General features: G+C 44.0%; 1 protein-coding gene across 2 annotated transcripts in view; it reads left to right on the forward strand.

The window, feature by feature from the left end:
* The window catches only part of TLL1 (tolloid like 1), a 416,213-nt gene that overhangs the window by 77,024 nt on the left and 318,249 nt on the right, over positions 1-20,940 (forward strand). The window contains exon 1 of one of the 2 annotated variants that reach the window (XM_085641792.1): positions 19,981-20,115. The exons of the other annotated variant lie outside the window; for it this stretch is intronic. Within the exon in view, the coding sequence (XP_085497918.1) occupies positions 20,091-20,115 (25 nt within the window). The 5' untranslated portion in view covers positions 19,981-20,090. Of the gene's footprint in view, positions 1-19,980; positions 20,116-20,940 lie in introns of those variants that run through there. 2 annotated transcript variants of the gene reach the window in all.

The following is a 20,940-nucleotide window of genomic DNA, read 5'->3' on the forward strand; positions in this document are numbered from 1 at the left end:
TTAAATTGCATTTAATATCGACAGCATGGGGCAAGTTTAAGCTGTCTAACAAAGAAAACACCTTCCACATTGGTCCGTGACTATAAAAATCCCCCACTTTTTGTCCACTTGTTAACATTAAAGTGGTGTTTATGTGGACGTAGTTACAGTGATTAAAGGCATATAAATGAGGAAGGGTCATTATTCCCAGAGGGAAGGCATCGAGTTGTTTTTACAACCTATACTTTTTTGGGTAAACATCCACAGCTCGAAGACGTTTTTCTTTTTTTTCTTTTTAAAGGAGGCTGTGGTTATCAGTCCCCAGGCATCTCCCACCATAATTAGCTAAAACAGTAATTTAAACTTTATTGCCACGGGATTTTGCCTTCTTTAACTGATTTTCTTGTGTGTTTTGTGGCCAAGTGAGCTTCCAATATTCTTCCTCTTGCATGACACTTGAAAAAGAAAACAGATTTTGTTTGGTATAGTTCATGCAAAGAGGAATTTGATAATGTGAAACATGAACTGAATAATGCACCTTCACTGCAGGCATATGATCCACTGAACTTCACCAAAGTGGTGTGTGATGCTAGTGCAAGGGGTTTAGGAGCTCTACTAATTCAAAACAGAGCTGGGAAGGAAGAACTGATTGCCTGCGTGTCACGCTGTCTTAGAGATGTGGAAAATAACTATTCTGTTATCGAAAAGGAATCTCTTGCCGTGCATTGGGCTAGTAACAGATTTAGACAATTTTGGGGGGGAATCAGGTTCACTGTTCAGACGGATCATAAGCCACTAGTAGAAGTTTTTTCAAAGAAAGGTCTAGTTTCAATTTCATCACTCATTAGGAGATGGTTTGTAAACTTATAAGAGTATTGTTTCGATGTACAATATGTTCCGGGTGTGAGCAATTTCTCGGCGGATTGTTTATCCAGAATGGTGAATGTTGATGAGTTGGATGTTAGTGGGATAGAGGAACAAGATGAGGAAGAAGTGGTGAGAAGAGTATGTGAAGTCACTGAAGGCATCATCAGCTAGAGTGAGTGGTTGGCCGAACTTCAACTTGATATAGAACTCAACTGCGTGATACAGGCTTTAAATTCAGGCAGACTTAACAAGTCAGGATTAGGCGAGTACAAGGACCATTGGTGCAAGATTTTATACAAATTAGCATTTGATAAAGGATTTCTTTTGAGAGGCACAAGGCTTATTCCTCCTAAAAAGTTAAGGCAGAGAGTTTTACAGATGGCCCACGAAGGTCACAAGGGCATAGTGAATAACAAGTGTAGGCTCAGGAGAGATTTTTGATGGCCTGGTCTTGATCATGATGTAGAGCATATGGTGAGGGAATGATTTGAGTGTATTAATTCTGACAAAGGTTTAAGAACTAATCATACTCCTATGGTATGTAGAGTTTTACCTAAATACCCTTGGGAGGAAGTTGCAATAGGTAGTCTGGGTCCCGTAAGAGGTAAACATGCAACGCCATATGTTCTAGTTTTGATGGACTTATACTCTAGATGGGTCGAAGTGTCATGTGTACAGGACATATCTTCTGATGCCATCATAACATTTTTGGAGAATGTTAGACCTGGCACCTTGGCGTGGGTCTCCCTTCCACTTTTTGCTGTTGCCTTTTGTGTTTTTTGCTGGTGTTAGATGCTTTGGGCACTGTGCCACTGCTGTCCAGTGCCACAGTGCAAGTGCTCCCTATTGTAATTTGATGTGTGGATTAGTGATTCCATGATTGGCTGGTTTGGTTTACCTGTCAGACCCTAGTACAGTGCACCAGGAGTGCCCAGGGCTGGTAATCCAAAATCTGCTGGTGGGCTTGCAGCACTGGTTGTGCCACCCACAGAAGCAGCCGGTAAAAGTGTTTTAAGGCTTGCCATTGCAGGGCCTGTGTGCAGTCTGGTACTGCCATGCTGACTGGGCAAGTGCACCCACTTGTCAGTCCCTAAACCTTCCCTTTTCTTCATATCAGACACCCCTATGGTAGGCCCAAGGGTAGGGTGCATTGTAAGTATAAGGTAGGACAAGCCCTGGTGTGTGTGGCATGTCCTAATAGTGAATTACAGCCATTTTCGTTTTTCACTATTGCAAGGCTAACTGTTCCCCATAGGCCAGAATGGGCAGTTTGATTATTACATCTTATAATCCTAACTGACTCAGGGAACATGGTAGAAATTCGAGTTTAGTATGCCTGAACTCAGAATGATAAAATACATCTTTTAGTGAAGTTGGTTTTAACATTCTGTGTTTGAAAATACCACTTTTAGAAAGTAGGTATTTTCTTGTCTAACCATCCAAGCCTGCCTTTGCTAGGCTGTGTATTCCTTGTCTGGAGTTTGAGTGACAGGGTCTGGGAGATTCCAGGAGACAAGGTGAGTCAGCACAAGGCTGAATAGAGAGATCTGCTTTTAGATGGGTGGGAGGAGCTGCACCTGGGACCTGAATAGGGCTGTGCCTTCCCTCCAAAATGCTGGCTCCACCTCCTGTGGTGCGTCTGATGTCTCTGTCCTGCACTCTGAAAGGAAAGAAGGAGTCTTGTTAACAAAGTGCTCCAGGACTGACCAGAATTGGTTTGGACTAGGCAAACGCCTCTCTGCGTTCAGAGAACAAAGAGAAACTGGGTATAAATATTGGGACGAAAACCCAAGAACTTTAGATCACTTTGGGAAACAAGAAGAAACCTTTGCTGAGGAGTGGAACCAGAGAGACTGAGGAGAGACGATCCCTAAGCTGAAGTGCTGCTTGGGGGATTGGCCTGCAGTGGTTGCCTGACTGCCAAAGAAAGGAGAAAGGAGCTTTGTATGTACTTTATTCAACTTGTGACGGATCTCCAAGGGCTTGAGAAAAGAGCTTGCCTCCTGCTGAAGTCTCAGGGACAACATACTTCAACCACCAGCTCCCCAGAGTTCTTTGAAAGTGCCGCAAGGAGCTGGAAGCACGACTCACGAAGAATAAGCGTGTCGCCGCCGCAGCCGCTGCCGTCGCATCACTGAACAAGGATGTCGCCACTGTAGCTGTTGCATCGCATCATAAAGAAACGTCTCGCAACATCGAAGAAGCGTGTCGCCGCCGCCGTCGCACCACTGAACAAGGGTGTCGCCGCTGTAGCTGTCGCATCGAGCCAAAGCCTGCCGTTGTCGTCGCATCACTGAACAAGGGTGTCGCCGCAGCAGCTGTCGCATCGAGCCGAAGCGCCTCGCACTACCAGAGAAGTGTGCCGCCGCAGCCGCTGTCGTCGCATCACTGAACAAGGGTGTCGCCGCTGCAGCTGTCGCATCGAGCCGAAGCATCTCGCATCATCAGAGAAGAGTGTGGCTGTCATAGCCGCTTTCATCGCATCACTGAACAAGGGTGTTGCCGCTGCAGCTGTCGCATCGAGTCGAGACTTCTCGCATCATCGGAGAAGCGTGTTGCAGGGCCTGTCGTGGCTCAGAAGAATTATTGAGTCACCGCACGGCCGTCGGGCGTGCACGCATCGTGTCGCAACAAGAAGAAGATGCCATCTTTGTTTCACTGCACCGGATCTTCATCGCATCACGGTGTTGCGGGATGCATCGCCACGGACGCGCAGTATGAAACCGACGCATCACCGTTCCTGCATGTCAGGAACCGACGCATCACCTTCCCTGCAACACTTTTGTTGTACAGCGTTACGCATCCGAAGGTACATTGACTCAAAGTGTCACATTTTAACATCTAAAGAGAACTAAGTTAATTCTACCATTTTAAGTACAGTATTGTGGGTTTTTGTCGTTTATGGTCTTGTGTTAAATCTATATAAAGAATACTTATTTTTGATATAAAACTTGTGTGGTGTCCATCTGTAGTGTTGTCACTTGGTTACTGTATGTGTTCACAAATGCTTTACACACTGCCTCTGAGATAAGCCTGTCTGCTCGTGCCAAGCTACCAAGGGGGTGAGCAGGGGATATTTTAGGAGTTACCCCCTTACCCTGACTAGACGCAAGGGTCCCTATTTGTCAAAGGTACCTACCTCTGCCAACTAGAGACCCCCAAGTCTAACAGAGAACATATTTGAACGTGAGAGTTTTCCACTATTTCTTCTCACAGATAATGGGGTGCAGTTTTGCTCAAAAGAGACAGATTTGTTTCTCAAGAGTTGTGGCATAACACACAAAAAATCAGCTTTGTACCATCCTGAGACAAATGGTGCAATTGAGAGAGTCATCAAAACTTTAAAAGAAGGCATACAGTTAGCAAGAGCGAATTGTACTGATTGGAAAGTTGAACTATCTAACAGGTTGTCTGGTTATCCTAGTCTTTCATCACATTCAAGTACTGGCAAATCCCCTTTTGAGTTGTTTAAAGGGAGAGTTCCTTCTACCATGATGTGTCCTGGCTGGATGCATTGGAACAAAGGTTGTGTGGACAATTCTTTAGGAAGGTGGAGAGAGAAAGAGGTTTCAGCGCAGGCCAAGAGGAAACAGTTATTTGATACAGATATGAAAGTATAGGATGTAAGAGTGGAAGTAGGCAATTTTGTAAAAATAAGAGCTCCCAAAGCGTGTGCATTTTGGTCAAAATTCACAAGGAGATTGGAAGTGATCAAGTGTTTTAAGAATGCTGTCAAAACACGGTTGAGTGTGGAACAAAAGCAGAATAGCTGTCATAGATCATGCGATCCACTACTCACAAGGAGCACGATTCCTGCATGTGCCAGTTGTAATATGCAGAGTTCAAGTTTGTATGAGCTTCATAACAGTGGGTTAGTCTCACAAAGGAGGAGTGCCAGAGAAAGTAGGAGACCTGCTTATCTCAAGGATTTTGTGGTGTAGAGTTTTAGATGTTATCAGTTCACGTGCATGTAATTACTGATTTTCTTTTCAATATTTTACCATATTTCTGTCTATTTACATTTACCTAGTGTGGTTCAGATTAATTGGTTCTATAGTGTTTATGGGAGGGAGAAGTGTGGCGTGGCGACTTAGTGTCACTCTTGCCCAGCTGTCTGTTTCTCTCTGGTCACCTAGAATGTTTCTAGGTCACGGAGAGAATGCAAGCGCGCGAATGTCCAGACGTTTATTTGACTGTTAACGAGAGCAGGACTCAACGTGCTTGGATGGCGTGTTAATAAAGAACTTTCCTACCTTGAGTTCTTGTGTACTTCATCGAAGCACAACACCACACAAACCCTAAGAATATAGACCTGAAAGTCACGATGTTTACCTGCTGTTGGGTGGTGTTACAAATCCAAGGGAGTCCAGGGCTGAGCAAAAATATTCTGTTACAACACAACATTACAGCATTCAAAACTCTCCTGTGCATTTGTGAGAGGAGGAGGCTGCGTAGTACAGTTAATCAGAGCTGCACCAGAAAAGGTCACAGTGAAACAACAGGCCGTTTTCATTAGTGCTCATCATCTCACCAACTCTCAGCCAACTATTCACACCCACTGTTCCTTCACAACATTGAAATACCATTAATAACACTTAACAGGCCCAGAGTGCCTCACAAGCTGGATATTATCTGGTCAACGGAGAGGTCAAGTGCCGCACCCTTGTGCACCAGAGGCCCCATATTTGGCTGGTGAAAATATGTCACATGCGCCTTCACTTGATGTCCAGTGCTCAGCGTCCCTAGGTCTGCAGCTTGCTACAATCAAGGGAGGTTTTTCAAGCCGGATCCAAAATGTGCTCAGACCTGAGGTACAGAATAAACAAGCAGTGTTGTGAGGGTGCAGTACCACAGGCTGTCACTAGGTGTCCCTCTGGACCTCTTTTTGCCACATAAGGTACTGCACCTGCAACATGGATAGGGAAAGGATGCGGCACAGCTGTGTGAGCTGCCTACAGGGCTGGACTGGCCATAGTGGGCACTGGGCGTTTTCCCGGTAGGCCGCTAGGGTGGGGACCATGGGGGGGCGTTTTTGTTACCGGGGGTCGGCAATATCGGCCCCTGGTAACAAAATCGGCCGAAACCGGCCCACGCAAACTGCTCGGCTGCACTCCCCCTCACCGCAGGGGGGGCGGCTGAGCAGTTTGCCAGCCGTTCCCAGTCCGGCCCTGGCTTCCTACTGGGTAGCTGGGGATCTGGGTTCGAGTCTGGTGTCACTCAACATCCTGTGATAATGGTCTGATCCTTTCATTGCCCCAGAGCGTTAAACATACGAACATATAATATTAATAAAATCATCCATTACATCTTGGCTAAAGCCAGAATTTTTAAAAAACTGCATGGTTTGGTAATGTTTGATTAAAAGTTAAGGGGTGCGCCAATGAGTTAACATTCTGGGGTCACACGTCAGCTACATGACATGTCACACAAAACCACTGATTGGAGAACACATTACATTTTACAGAGACACAACCTCATAAAATGATCAAGAGCAAAAGGTGGAATTATAAACACACCATGTGCACCCACTCAGCAATCAGTGGTAACGGCCATAAATGCTGGAAATATGAAAAAATACTACTACAACACAAAAACAGCTATGTATCTGATCTGTTCAGGCAAATGCAATAGAAAAGTGAAGTATAAGAAGCTGCATCCGAGGGAACCCGTTATTCCATGTACAGATTAAATATCATATGCCCGGCATTTGAAACTTAATCTTTTTACAAACTTAAGTTTAAAAATAAAATGCAGAGGTAAACGTCTGGTTTGGAAGATAGCCTGCTATTTTTACAAACATTGCAAAGGTGGTGCGAGGTGCCACTTCTCTGAGTAATTGTGTAAAAGGGAGTAAGGGGCATTATTCCCAGAGGGAAGGCATCGAGTTGTTTTTACAACCTACACATTTTATTTGGTAGAAAGCCACAGCTCGAAAACTTGTAAGTTCTTATTTTAAAGGAGGCTGTGGCCATCAGTCTCCAGGCATCTCCCACCATAATTAGCTAAAAAAGTAATTTAAACTTTAGTGCCAGGGGGTTTACACTTTTTGACTGATTTGCTTGTGTGTTAAGTGATTTTGTGGCAGAGTTAGCTTCCAATATTGTTCCTTTTGCATGCCACGGGCAAACCCTAAGAATATATAACCTGGAGGTCATGATGTTTACCTGCTGTTGGGTGGTGCTAACTGGATACAACGTGACTTACAAATCCAAGCGAGCCCTGGGCCGAACAAAAATATTCTGTCACAGCACAACATTACAGCATTCAAAACTCTCCAGTGCATCTGAGGAGTAGGCCGCGTAGTACAGTTAATCAGAGCTGCACCAGAAAAGGTCACAGTGAAACAACAGGCCGTTTTCATTAGTTCTCATTATCTCACCTACGCTCAGCCAACTATTCACACCCACTGTTCCTTTAAAACATTACAATAGCATTAATAACACCAAAAGGATTAGAGTACAGACCGGGCTGGATATTATCTAGTCAATGGCGAGGCCAACCGCCGTGCCCTTGTACAGCAGATGCCCCATTTTTGGCTGGTTAAAATATGTTGCATGCACCTTCACTGAGGTTCCAGTGCTCAGACGTCCCAGGTTTGCAGCTTGCTACAGTCAGGTGAGGTTTTTCAAGCCAGATCCAAAATGTGTTCAGGCCTGTGGTACAGAATAAACAAGCAGTGTTGTGAGGGTGCAGTACCAAAGGCTCTCACTAGGTGTCCCTTGGGACCTCTATTGGCCACATAAGGTACTGCACCCTGCAACATGGAAATGATATGACATAGTGGTGAGAGCTGCCGACTGGGGAGCCGGGGATCCGTGTTTGAGTCTGGTGCCGCTCAACATCCTGTGATAATGGGCTTAGCTTTAATTTACCCCAAGTGCCTGGATAGCTGCTAAACAAATGAAAGCTACTAATTTAAAATAAGATAAGAAATCAATGCAGCGATCCCGGAGGTGGGGGTGGGGAAGAAGGCAAAGGGAGATTAAACGAGGGCACTGCACCTGCAAATCATGCGTTAATTAACAAAACAAAAAAACGTAGCAAAACGAGGAGTGGCCTCAGAGTGTTGTGGGAGGGGTGAAGTAGCATTGTTGTGGGAGAGGTGGGGGGCACGGGGAGATTAAGGGACAGCAAGCAAATTAAGCGGCCGAAGTTTCATTTCACAAGTAAACAGAACACTTAACTGGTAAAGAGGTAGGACAACCAAAAAAAGAGTTCCCTCAAGGTATAAATAACCTTTGGGATATGACCATATAAAACTACTGGCCATATCCTCCATTTGCTTAAACCAATGGCTTTGAACTCCAAAAGTGATTGACCGAAAAAAATACAGCACCCTAGGCAAAAAGAGGATCTTGATTATATTACATTACCCCACTATTGAAATGCGTAAGCTACCAATGCATCGAATATCCCTCTTAGTATTTCGTAACGTGGGTGCCAGATTTAATTCTACTATCTGCTCTACTTTACTACTGATAATAATCCCCAGATACACAGCCTGCTCAGTTCTGCGATTATCCGCCAGCCTATCCACTCATTAGCCACAATCTAACTTTATTTTTTATCAAAAGATACCCAGATACTGAGCCAAACCTAACAGCTTCCTGTTCCACCTCCCTTAAAGCTAATTTAGGCTCAGGGGTGACCAACTCAATATCATCCGAGTAGGCTATTTCTTTTGTACTTGGGTCATACATGACCACTGGTACTATTAGGGCATTAACCACGAGTCTCCTGATTAATGGGTCTATATAAAAAGCAAAAAGTAGGGGTGAGCAAGGACACCCCTGACTGGTTCCTCTCATAATGGAAAAGGCTTCTGACTCTAGCCTCACTTTTTGTATTGTGGCTTTCAGTTTATTATATAGAGCCTGTATCAGTGTTATAAAGTCAGGGCCAAATTGATTCCGTCTAAATACAGCCCATAGATAATCTCATGTTACCTGATCAAAAGCCTTTTTGGCATCAAGTAATATCAGAAACATTGGATCAACTGTGACTCCAGCTTTATCAAATAGTGTAATTACACAATTAGTGTCATCAGTAGTCCCCCTCCAAAGGATAAATCCATGTTGTAATGGAGATACCAGTTTACTAAACACTTAGCTCAGTCGGGAGGCTAAGATCTCCGCATAAAGCGTTGCATCGCCATTTATTAATGAATTTGGCCTAGTGGACCCTGGCTCTGTTAAACCTCTCCCCTTTTTCATAAACACAATCATGTTATGCTATAAGTGTGGCAATTAAGGAGATAATTATATCAGAACATGATAAAACCCATGTTGAGAACCAAAGGAAAGACTAGTGCACCACAGATGGTGCTGTAATAGGCTCTGGCTTGGGCCTAACAAGAGCACTTGATGTTTCGGGTTTATTGGTTCAGAATGCTTTGGTGTCTTGCCAGGGGGAAGTGCATCGGTCAACCCCTGATGTTATTGAAGAAGGTAGTCATGTCAGCAGCACCATCACAAAGATACTGGACCAGGGCCCAGCTGAATCTGGGGAAAATGTGTTTCAGATCACTCGACCCACTCTAGTGATTCCAGTCTGTTAATGGAAGGAGACTCAGACAGTAGCCTAAGCACTTCTGCTGGGGGATCAAGTGAGTTGGCTGATACCAATGAAATAGGCCGAGAAAGACCGGGAAAGACTACAACAAAGAGTATTATTTGCCTGCAAAATCGGGGATTCACAGATTTAAAAGGGACTATTCTGTGAACCAGCAAATTTATGATAATCCAGAAGATCCATCACATAATCCTGCTGCGCCATTAGAAAAGTAATCTGAGCCACCGTCTCTACAGCTTATCTATCGTACTATGATGCCGCATCATGAGGAGATCCAGAGAGGTAGCAGGAAAGTGAGGATGGCCAACAGGAAGCTTCAGGGGCATGTTAGGAGGATTTCAAAAATCTGTATAGAAATTGGCAAACATATTGCATCAGTTGAAACTCAGGCTACAGTATTGAAGGCAGATGTGCAGGCCTGTTGAAACAATCTTCTATGCAGGAGTCCCAAATTAAAGATATTCAGTGGAAATTGGAAGATTTTGAAAACCGCGACCGTAATTTACAGGTTTTGGGCCTGCATGAACGTGTTGAGGGCAGCGATGAAAGAGATTTTATGGTTAAACTGTTTAAAGGGGCACCTTTTCCGAGTTGGAGAATTGGAATTGGGAGACAGAGATTCAAAGGGCACATAGATTTTCGTTCTCTGCAAAGAAAAACATAGCAGTGTACTGATGCTGATTTGTCAAAGCCAAGAGCAATTATTGTCTATTTTGGCAAATTCTTATTAAGGCAAGCTGTATTTGAGAAGGCTCATCCTGACTCAGACTGGAGCTTTGATGGATTTTCCTTCTTTACACGGCCAGGCTATTGTCATGCTACGGTGGAAAGGCACTGGAGGCTGTTTATAAGTTATTTTCAGGGGAAAGTAGCAGAGGCGTACCTGTTGAACACTGCACAATTTAAAATAGATTATAAAAACGGGTTTCGGGTGTTTCCTCTGAAATCAAGGCAAAAAAGTATCTGAATGGACTGGCTTAGGGGGATTAGAGAATGTATTAACTCTATTAAAATGAGAAGTGGGGTTATGGATGGTTGTGGTAGGGAGCTAGGAGGGTTTCATTGCTTGTTTATCTTTTCCGATTTTTTGTTGAATTTTGGCAAATTATGTTTGTTACAAGTTGGCTGGCATGACTCCTATAGAAATCTAGGTTGGCTTGGAATCACAGTTGGATTTAAGGTGTATTTTGGGTAGCTCACTTTGGTATGTGGGTTTAGTGATAGTTATCTCTCTTCATGTTTGTAGGGGGGTTGTATTGTATTGTATGCTGATGGTGAGGGGTGCACGCAGTCCATCTCACAGACCGATTGGTATGGTTGCTCTGAGTGGTTGGAGTGAGTGAAATTGGTGGGGGGGTTGAGGTGGAAGGGTTCCCTTGAGGGGGAAATAGTGGGCATGGGGAAGGGAGATTGAGATGGGGTGGAAGTGAGGGAGGTGCACAAGAGATGGAAAAGTCAAACTGGTATGAGGAATTGGATAAGCAGGAATGGCTGTCCTTTCGGCAAGGGCTTTTTTTTTGTAATGACGAGGCTCCTTGAAACGAAGTGTAAATGGTTCATATAGGAAGTTTACCGATTCCTACAATCAATATTTGTGGGCTGAATGATTATAATAGAAGGAGACATGTGGTGGAAGGGCCGACATTACCTATCTGCAGGAAACCCATATCGAAAGTTCTAAGAAACATTTGTTGGAAACTTTCGGGTATCAGCTCTTGGTGCATACCACACAGGGACCCACAGAAGGGGGGTGGGGTAATCATTCTGGCTCGTAGGAAAGTAGTAGAGGCACTCAGAAATTGTCAGATAAGGTTGGTCGATGGGCTCTAGTGGAGTGTTTGATTTGGGGCTGTACAGTCACGATCTGCTCAATTTATGGGTCAAATTTAGATGACCCGGCAGTGATTAATTTCATTGATATGGTGCTTGCATCTTGGGCTACCCCAGCTATAGACTGTGGAGCCTTAAATATACATATAAAGAGTGGCCCAAAAACTCAGGCTGTGTATGTCATCCAATGCCGTCCCTTTAAATGACTGTTTTATATTGCAGCCCCTATATAGCGCTTCATACCCCTTGAAAGCCAAAAAGCATAATGTACATGAGCCTGGTGTAGCAGCAATTGCTACACCATGCCCGTACAGAGGAAGGTACTCCCATGTTTACCAATATCCTCAGTGAAGAAAAATTGGCTTTGTTGCTTTTAGAGCGAGAAAAGTCCTGACCTAGCCATATACACTGACTGTGTCCTAGTTTTGGGTATGGGGTCTGAAATGCCTACAAGGGGGCTTACCTTTAAGAGGTTGGAAGAAGAAGAGGTACTGAGGAATAGTCCACAGGATGCAAGACGTGGTATTGAATTGAGTCCACTCTGGTCATGTGTGTTTTGTAGTACAATATTTATGTGCGTTCTCCTGTTAAACAGGAGTTCTCTACACCTGCAAGTCCTGTGTGTTTGTGTTCCTAAGTGGATGACAGCGCTGCTTTGCTCTTTTCCAGTCACGAGTTAAACAATTTCGTGGTCCAACAAACCAAGGTTACGTGTTATTGCTCGATTGTGAAGAGAAAAGCTATTTTAAGCGGACACTGTCTGGACCTCTTCCTCATGCATAATGTAATAATGAAGCAGAGAGTGATAAACACATTGGAAAGTGTGTCCGGTCCCAGCAGAGCAGTGCATGGTGGGACCGCATTACTGATCTGTTTTTTGATTACATAGTCTTAAATGTGGTGGTGACATTTGTGATTGGACCGTACTGTCATCAGCTTCACACAGTATGAACCATGCCATCATTATGCAGTGGCTGTCAAGCTCTGGCCTCCAGACCTTATCCTGGCATCATGACCTCAAGTTATTCATCTTTGAAGTGGCCTGATAGGGCCTGGTTAGGTAGAACCTCTTGCTTAGTTTCCATAGAGAGATACTGCATGATGTATGGTGTGGTTTGCGTGAACCGAATAATGTGTAATATGTTTCAGCTTTAGCACAGCAAATCTGCCACCACGCCACCACACTTTCTTTGCATGCTGCAGATAGTCGTGCTGATGCTATGGAATGTCTGATACTTAGGCACAGTGCCTGTGCTGTGGCAGGAGTAGTGAAATGCGAAAGGACAAATAGCAAAACAATCTGCAAATGGGCTATTCTCGAAGATACATTATTAAACCTGAGCAAATTCTAGCTCAGTTTCTGTCGAATGAATTTTCACATGACTGGGTAGTGGCAAATGTTGTACAAAATGTATTGCCTTGGAACTGAAGGTTAAGCAATGTTTTTTTACGGTAAAATATGACTGTAGTTTGCTTAGTTGCATGGATGTAAATTATGGGTCACGAGGTGTGGTATCAGCAGCTCTGAACTTGCCCTTTGTTATCCCTGGCTCTTCCCTTGATACCCATAGTTTCATGTGCGATGAAGGAAGCAGCTGGAAAAGGAAAGAATGCTTTATGGACCCTCTTTACCTTCTGTAGCTCGCAGACCTTGTTCTTCTCCTGGCACATGAGCATCAGAGATAGGAGGCTGTTCTAAGAAGGAGGCAAAATGTCACAACTGACTATACCTCCACCAATAGCCACTGTTATATTTGAAGTTGCGAATATCCATGACAAATGTCAATGCAAAATCTTAAGAACTTACAGAAAATGTTGTGAAAGCGATCAGTACCCTTTCCCTTTCCTCCCCGCCGCCCACCACAGGGTTCTGTCATCGGTCCACCGGTTGTATGTTCTCTGTGGAGAATGAAGCTGCATAATTAAGTGATTGGGGTTTGAAGGCCCAAAGCCAGTGGTGAAGACCTTATAAAGAACCAAAAAAGAATGGGGTGCCTGCCAGTATTCTTCTGTATCCTAATGACAGTATTACAGTTTGCAAAAATAGGATGCAAAATTAATAACCATATGCCGACCACAACAACGATGATGTACGACTCAAGATTATTTGCAAAAATATTGCCTTTCAGAATTATTTGTCCTAATTATCGTTTACAAAAATACAGTCCCATTGAGTGTAGATTTTTTATTCTTAACTCCAATGGGGTAATATTATAAGAAACAATATTTAGTATACACTATTTATTTTAAACGATATTCTTGTACTATGCTCATTTTACAGGACGAAATGGCAATATAACTCATTAGTTGATGCAGTGTCATAATGAATTGTGTTTGTCAAGCTACAGAGTAGCCACATATGATAGTACGTGATGACATATAGTCAGATACTATTTTCCAATTCATCCTGTACACATAAGCTGTACTTTCAGCTCATGCCTTGATGAAACAGTGGCCATTGTAGAATTGCATCTTGATATTCAACTAGCTTGTAAACCATTTTTGGTGAAATTACAGTTATTGGGAGGCACAGTGATATTGCTTTATCACATCAACTTCTACCTTCCCCTTCCTGTATAAGCTATACATTGCACCCTCTCGATGCAGGTTGTGTTAACCCCTTCGCCGCGGCGCGAATTCCGCCGCGGCGCTGGTTTTTTTTTCGGTGAGCGCGGCGCCGCTGTGCTCATGACGGAACCACGCCGAGTGGTTCCGTCACGGCGCCACCCACTTACGTTACACGCCCGCACAGGCGGGGAAAAGGCGCCGCGTGGGTGGAGCGGCCGCCAACGGCCGCAGCATGACGGAACCACTCCGTCATGAGCACAGCGCGACCGTGGCTCATGACGGAGTGGTTCCGTCATGAGCAGGGAAGGGGTTAAAGAAAATACCCGGCAGCCATATCCTTGCCGTTATTAACATGAGACTTTTGCCTCTGTGATAAACAGAGCTCCTTCCATCGTGTACGCTGGAGACCTCAGAAGGTCTCAACCTGCATCGAGAGGGTGCAATGCACCACGGATTTTATTTATTCATGCCTGATTAAACTTGCACTACCACTAAATGCTCGTTTAAGGAACTCCTCATTGGGAAACACATCCAGGATACATATACTGTGAATAGAAGGGATTATTTCTTGACACAAGATATGTGCAGTCTTAACTGTGTGTCTAACATTGGACCCTATTGAATCCCATTCGGTAAAGAAATACAACTGGATTTAAGGATCTTCACGTATTGAGTATAACCCGAAGAAGTCACTGCGCACAGCGCGACAAAACACGTGTTGGCTAAGACTGTTGTGAATAAACTGAAGCGCATGTTCTATCAAAGACTCAAGCTTTCACACTGTTAGTGATATAATTGATATACTGTTAGCGTGTGCAGGGGAATGTTGTCCCACTTACAAGAAGCGTCAGATATTACCTTTATGAGAACTTTGGATTCCAATATAAACCACACTTTTGCTGCTGTTGTGGCCTAAAAGAAACAAACAAAAATGAAGGATTTCTTGTGTAATGTAACTGATGCTAGTGTAAACCACTTCCAGTACCCTAGTATCGAGTTCATGTTATATAAAAAGAACTGTAAAAAAAGCAAATTTGCGGTTGCCCCGGGTGCATCAACACACTTTGCATGGCTTATTGAACTGTACGTGGGTTAGGTACCAGAACGTTCAGCCTTCAATTGTCTCACCATCCAGTGCCTTCTATCCTCATGTCAGGTTGTCCTGTCTAAGCTTCATTCTGAACCTGGTCCTGCAGAACGACGGAAGTGGAGGTATTTTATGGCCTTATTTAGCTAGCCAGCTCTGTTTTCAACTCCTCAACTGGAAATTTTACACATGATACCACTAATTTCACCAAGATTGATATGGGGTGTGTTTAAGATTAAGATAAAATACTTGATATAGACTAAAAATGTAAATAAGCACATGCCAACCACAATTGGTGAAATGTAATAATACAAGCAGAATACATATACACACTGAAGAACCTAATCAAGTTAAGCCAGTATTTGACATTGGCAGGAATGCACAGATCTCGCACACAATGAGCTATGATTTTGAGCTGGTGGTGGGAAGCTAGTGCCGTGATGCTAAAGCTACTTGGCATTTTATTTTTTAACTGCGTTTTACTCTTCATTGCTTTTTAAATTGTTATTCTTGCATTTACTGTGACTCACTTGCTTTTGGCACCATATTCTCGCTGTCCCCCGGTCCGTCACGGCTTGTTAGTGCCGGTTGAACGGAGGGGACGCGACTCCTCCCCTGTATTCTCTCACTTCCTGCCGGCTGAGACGTGTATTTAGGCAGATGGGGGATCGGCCGCGCAGCGGATGCGTGCAGCGGGTGTGCCGCTGGTGCACCAAAGGCGCGCCAAAGGCAAGCCCGTCTGTGCCCGTCCGCGGCCGTACGGGCCCAGGGGCCAGCCACTATGCCCCTTTTGTGAGGTACTCGGCCATGGAGTTGAAAGAGCTGTATAGAAACTATGAAATAACTGATAACATCCGTCTCATCTTAAATGAGTCGGGTATTTTTAAGCAGAGACTCACTCACCCTGAAATCCAGAACAACTCTGCTCCCTCTCCCCCAATAATATTGCATGCCCCCAATACTTCCCAGAGCAAGGAGATAAAGGGTCTTTTAGTCATTTATCTGAATACTCGGTCCATGGTGAAACATCATCTCGAAATGTTTCAACTTTTACAGTCTGAAAAGCCAGATATACTTCTTCTTACTGAAACATGGCTTACTGAAGAGTCTGCCCCTGACATCTTAGCGGCAGTACCAGATAACTACTACATCTTGCAAACTAACCGTCCCCCAGGGAAAGTGGGGGGCGGGGTTCCAGCTACCATCCATAAGGATCACCAGTTTAAGTCATTAGGGGTTACTGGTCTTCCCTTTGCTGACAGTTTAGTTCTCAAATTTGAATCCTCTCAGTCCTCTTTCACTTGCGATCTTTTTTACAGACCTCCTTATTATATGCCTACTTTTCCCCAGGCACTGGGCGAAATGATTTCTCATCTAGCCACCAACCACGCCCGACTTCTCATTATTGGTGACTTTAATTATTGGCCCAACGACGAACAGGAGAGTGCCAGCTCAATAGAACTGGCAGATCTTCTGTCTGGTATGAATTGCACCCAACATGTTCGCGAAGCTACCCACATAAAAGGGCACACGCTGGACCAAGTCTAGACAGCTAACCTAATGATATCGACCCCCCGATCTCTCCTTGTACTTGGTCGGATCATCATTTTATCACTTTTACTCTCTGATGTTCGCCCTACTAAAACCCAATTAACAAAGAACTGCACGTCCAGAAATTGGGGAAGTGCTAACATTGATCACCTCTGCTCACCTTTAACTGCTACGGCCCGTCTGTACCGGAACCGGTTCAAACACAGGCAGAGAACCTCAAGTTATGGCTTGAGTCCGCCTGCAACTGCATCGCCCCTCTTAAGTCAACTAAGATTCTGAGACCCCACGACGCACAGCAGTGGTTTTCCGATGATCTAAAGACTAAGAAGCTGTCGTTGAGACAAGCAGAACGCAGATGGAGACATCAATATCTTCTAGAAGATAAGACTACATATTGTAACTTGATGAAAGAATATAAAAATTCCATTCTTCAAACCAAGGCAGATTATTTCTCTAAGAAGGTTCTAAGCTCAGCAAATAAGTCTAAAGATATTTTCTCTATAGTAAATGAGCTTTCTAAACCAGATAGAATCACGTTGAAACCGACCCCCTCACAGTCCTTCTGTGATTCTCTCAACTCATATTTTATGGAGAAAATCATTGCCATAAAGGCCAGTATTCCGACCTTCGCTTCTTTCACAGATGTTCCCAACATTTGTAAGTCTTCGTCCCAGTTGATTTTGATTCCCCTCATTTCTCAGGAGACCTTTCTAGGTCTACTTAAAAAGGTTGGCTCTGGTTCCCCAACTGACTGCTGTGCTCCTCATGTCCTTCAGGAAATTTTTACTAAATGCCCGGATCCCCCACTTTCTCTCCTTAACAATTCACTTAAGTCTGGCATTGTCCCTGACCTTTTTAAAAGTGCGGAAATCATCCCTATTTTAAAGAAGCCAGGTGTTGGTCCATCTATCCTCAGTAACTACCAAGCTATTTCCTTACTACCTTACCTTGGTAAGGTCCTAGAGGCATATGTTTCGACTCAACTTAGTTCCTTTGTCGAACAGTCCCATGTTCTGGACTCTCATCAGGCTGGGTTTCGACCCACCTATTCTACAGAGTCAATCATCTTGACAGTTATGGATGATCTTAGAGGGGGGGCGGATAGGGGCCTTACCCAGGCCCTGGTTCTCCTGGATCTGTCAGCAGCTTTTGACATGGCCGATCATAACATTCTGATTGACCGTGTCAGCAATGCCGGGATCCAGGGTCTGGCTCTGAAGTGGCTCTCCTCCTTCCTCAGTAACCGGTTTTAATCGGTAAGCCTTGTTAACTTCTCCTCTAATAAAATGGAATTGACCTGTGGGGTTCCCCAGTGCTCCTCCCTATCTCCGCTCCTTTTCAATTTGTATCTTCTTTCTTTAATCTCCTCCTTGCGAGAAAGGAAAGTTGGTACATATAATTACGCTAATGATCTTCAATTGGTCTTCAACATCAATCTCTCTCCATCCTCTGTGTCTCACTTTCAAGATACTATGATCTTCATAAGTGAATGGATGAACGAAAATCAATTGAAGCTCAACCCTGATAAAACTGAGCTTATCCTCACTGGCGGGCTTGCTAATCCATGGAACTCCAACTTTTGGCCTTCTATCCTGGGCGACCCTTCCCTTCTGGTCAGTTCAGCCAAAAGCTTGGGCATAGTGATAAGCAACGATCTGTCCATGAAGGCTCAGATCAGCTCGGTGGTCTCTGCTGGGTTTTTTCAACTGCGTAAAATAAAGACGATCAGCAGATTTTTGTCTCGGGAAGCCCTGACCTTAGTTATCTTGGCTGTGGTCATCTCCCGACTGGACTATGCCAACTCACTTTATGTAGGCATCCCGGCTTACCAACTTAGACACCTTCAGCTAGTCCAGAATCAGGCTGCTAGACTGATTTTTCACCAACCTAAATGGCATCGCGTCAGGCCACTGATGAAAAGCCTCCATTGGCTTCCAGTGGCCAAGCGTTGTGTATTCAAGTTGGGATGTACTATTTTTAAAGCTCTTCACGGCAACAGTCCAGTCTTCATCTCTAAGATTCCATGTTATGCCCCCTCTCGTAACCTGCGATCCTCCCATCTGAATCTGTTAGTCACTCCCACTTTTAAACGCAAGAAACATGGTGGCTCCCGATTTACAGTTTTAGCCCCCCAGTTCTGGAATTCGCTCCCTGTGGAGTTGAGATGTGTTACCTCCTGTGCACTATTCAGGAAACAGCTGAAGACCTGGTTGTTACCCCAGGCATATGACAACTAGGCTTCTTCCCTCTGCTGCTACCTTACTTACCACTCCAGCACCAAGAAACCGTCCGGTGAACGTGCACTTAATAAATACTTTTAATATAACATAACATAATATAACATAACATTGAGCTGCTCCATGGTAGTTGGTCTTAGTGCCACAGATTGTGCTAACGGTTTCAGATAGCAGAGCTTTAATGGTACAAGCCATCTTGGAATACTCTTTGATAAAGGAGTAAGTGCCAGTTGTTGCTAGACCTTGTGGTGTTGCAGAGAATGAGAAGTGTCCTCTATAATAAATTAGGTTGGTGAACATTTCATTTCAGAAGTTTTTCAACAAAGATGCACGTTTTAGATGTTTTTCTCTTTACATAAAATGTCATTCCTTGGTTTTACTTTCGCTAAAGTGTTGCCCAGTCTGTCACCGGTTAGTGTCCTTACATTACTGTTTCGCATTACTTTGCTTTAATGGGTGTAATTTCTGATATTTATATTTCCCCCTCATTTTGATTTTACTCACGAGAAAGTGTCACTCACAGTTGTTGAAATGTCACTCATAATTACACATAAATTATGAAAATGTCACACATAGCAATCTTAAACCCTGGCAGCTATAGGTCTGATTAAGAAGATCTCCAATGACCCGCCCAAACCCCCCCCCCCCCCCCCCCCCTCCTCCTCCGAGCCATTCTACCCCGCCGCAGTACAGTTAACTCTGGTATCAGTAATTCCAAGGTTGGATAAAATCCGGTTCATTTACCGGGCCTCTTACAACGTGGGCCTTGGGAGTATGTTGATGGTATGGTGTTTATTGGCAGTGGCTTCAAACAACCCACAAAGCAATTTTCGTATGCAAGTATTCTTAAGTGGTTCCAAAGTAAATAGAAATAAAACGCCGAGCGCAGGTATTCATTCCTGCGCGTGTTATTGCTTAGAACGACACGATGTGCACAATGGGATGTCTGCCTATCTGATAGCATCTCTTTAATTAAAGAGCAGAGAGCACATTGCCAGAGAGCACATTGCCAACCTTTTGTTATCTGGTTTCCAGGCTGCAAGACGGGATTGAACTGTGCCAGACGTGCTTACGTTGTGCGCGCGCTCACCGTTGACTCAGTTATCTCTTCCGGGTAGTCTGCATCCGGCCGCTGAGTTGGAAATGTCACACAAGCTTGCTCATTCAAGCCTCCGTCGAGTCTTTTAATCGTATTGAGATTGGTACATCAGATTGTATTAAGGATTTAAAATGGCTTTCCCTATCTTTTGATCCTTAGTAAATTGTCCCAAGTGAATACATGATTCATTAAAAGGATGTTAGCTTGCCTGCAAGGGCGTAAGGACATGGCGCAAAACTTGCTTGGTCTAGAACTGATCAACTCGCCCGCACAATGAAATTATAAATGATTTTTTTGAAGAATGACAGCAGGCTTCTCTGAAAACAGTAAGTAATTCACAATTTTAAGATACCTAAAAAGCGACTGCATATGCTTTTAAATTTTTTTTGTAGCTTACATTTTAATGAGACACGTATCCACACATGCCCCTTACAAATGTTCCAAATTACAAATGTCACGACTATTGTGTTCCTCAGCTCAGTAATCGATTTGGAAAAAGGTCTGACATAAATAGACTCACTCTAAGTACATGGAAGCAGAAAAATGCAAGTGCTGTGGCCAAAGTATCATGTTGCTACTAGAGGGCCCTCCATCTACTTAACAAAAAGTAGTTTTGCAGGACCTTTTCCTGTAAATTGATGGCTTATTGATGTTCCCCTCAGGCCTAACCACTAGTTATAGAGGTGCCAGCCGTGTGTGGAGTAGAGTCTTAAATGCCTGCTTGAAGAGCATGGCCGGCTCTTAGAATATGGTCTACTGAGAAGAAATGTTCTGACCAGAAAAGTGGAATCTACGTGATAAAGGCTTATTACATGGTGGGCAATAATTTACATGTCATCCTCTTTTCACTGAGGGGCTGGGGAGGAAATACAAGTGGGAACTGGTTGCAATTCCCACAGATGTAGTGTACAGGACTCTGCAGAAAATCGATATATTCAAAAGTTCAGTCAAATATATATAAACAGATGCCACAGTCAAATGCAAAAGCTTCAGTTATGCAGTTGTCACTTATAAACTGCCTGTTAGTGCCCGAAAGATCCACTGTAAACCCTTCCCCTTCTCATGAAACATGGTTTGAGGCAAAAAAAAGCATACATTTGGCGCTGGTAAATTCCCTGCAGATATACTCATATTTGGGCTTCTGAATAGAC

Source organism: Triturus cristatus, chromosome 2_2 (assembly GCF_964204655.1).
Source record: "Triturus cristatus chromosome 2_2, aTriCri1.1, whole genome shotgun sequence".
NCBI classification, from domain to species: domain Eukaryota; kingdom Metazoa; phylum Chordata; class Amphibia; order Caudata; family Salamandridae; genus Triturus; species Triturus cristatus.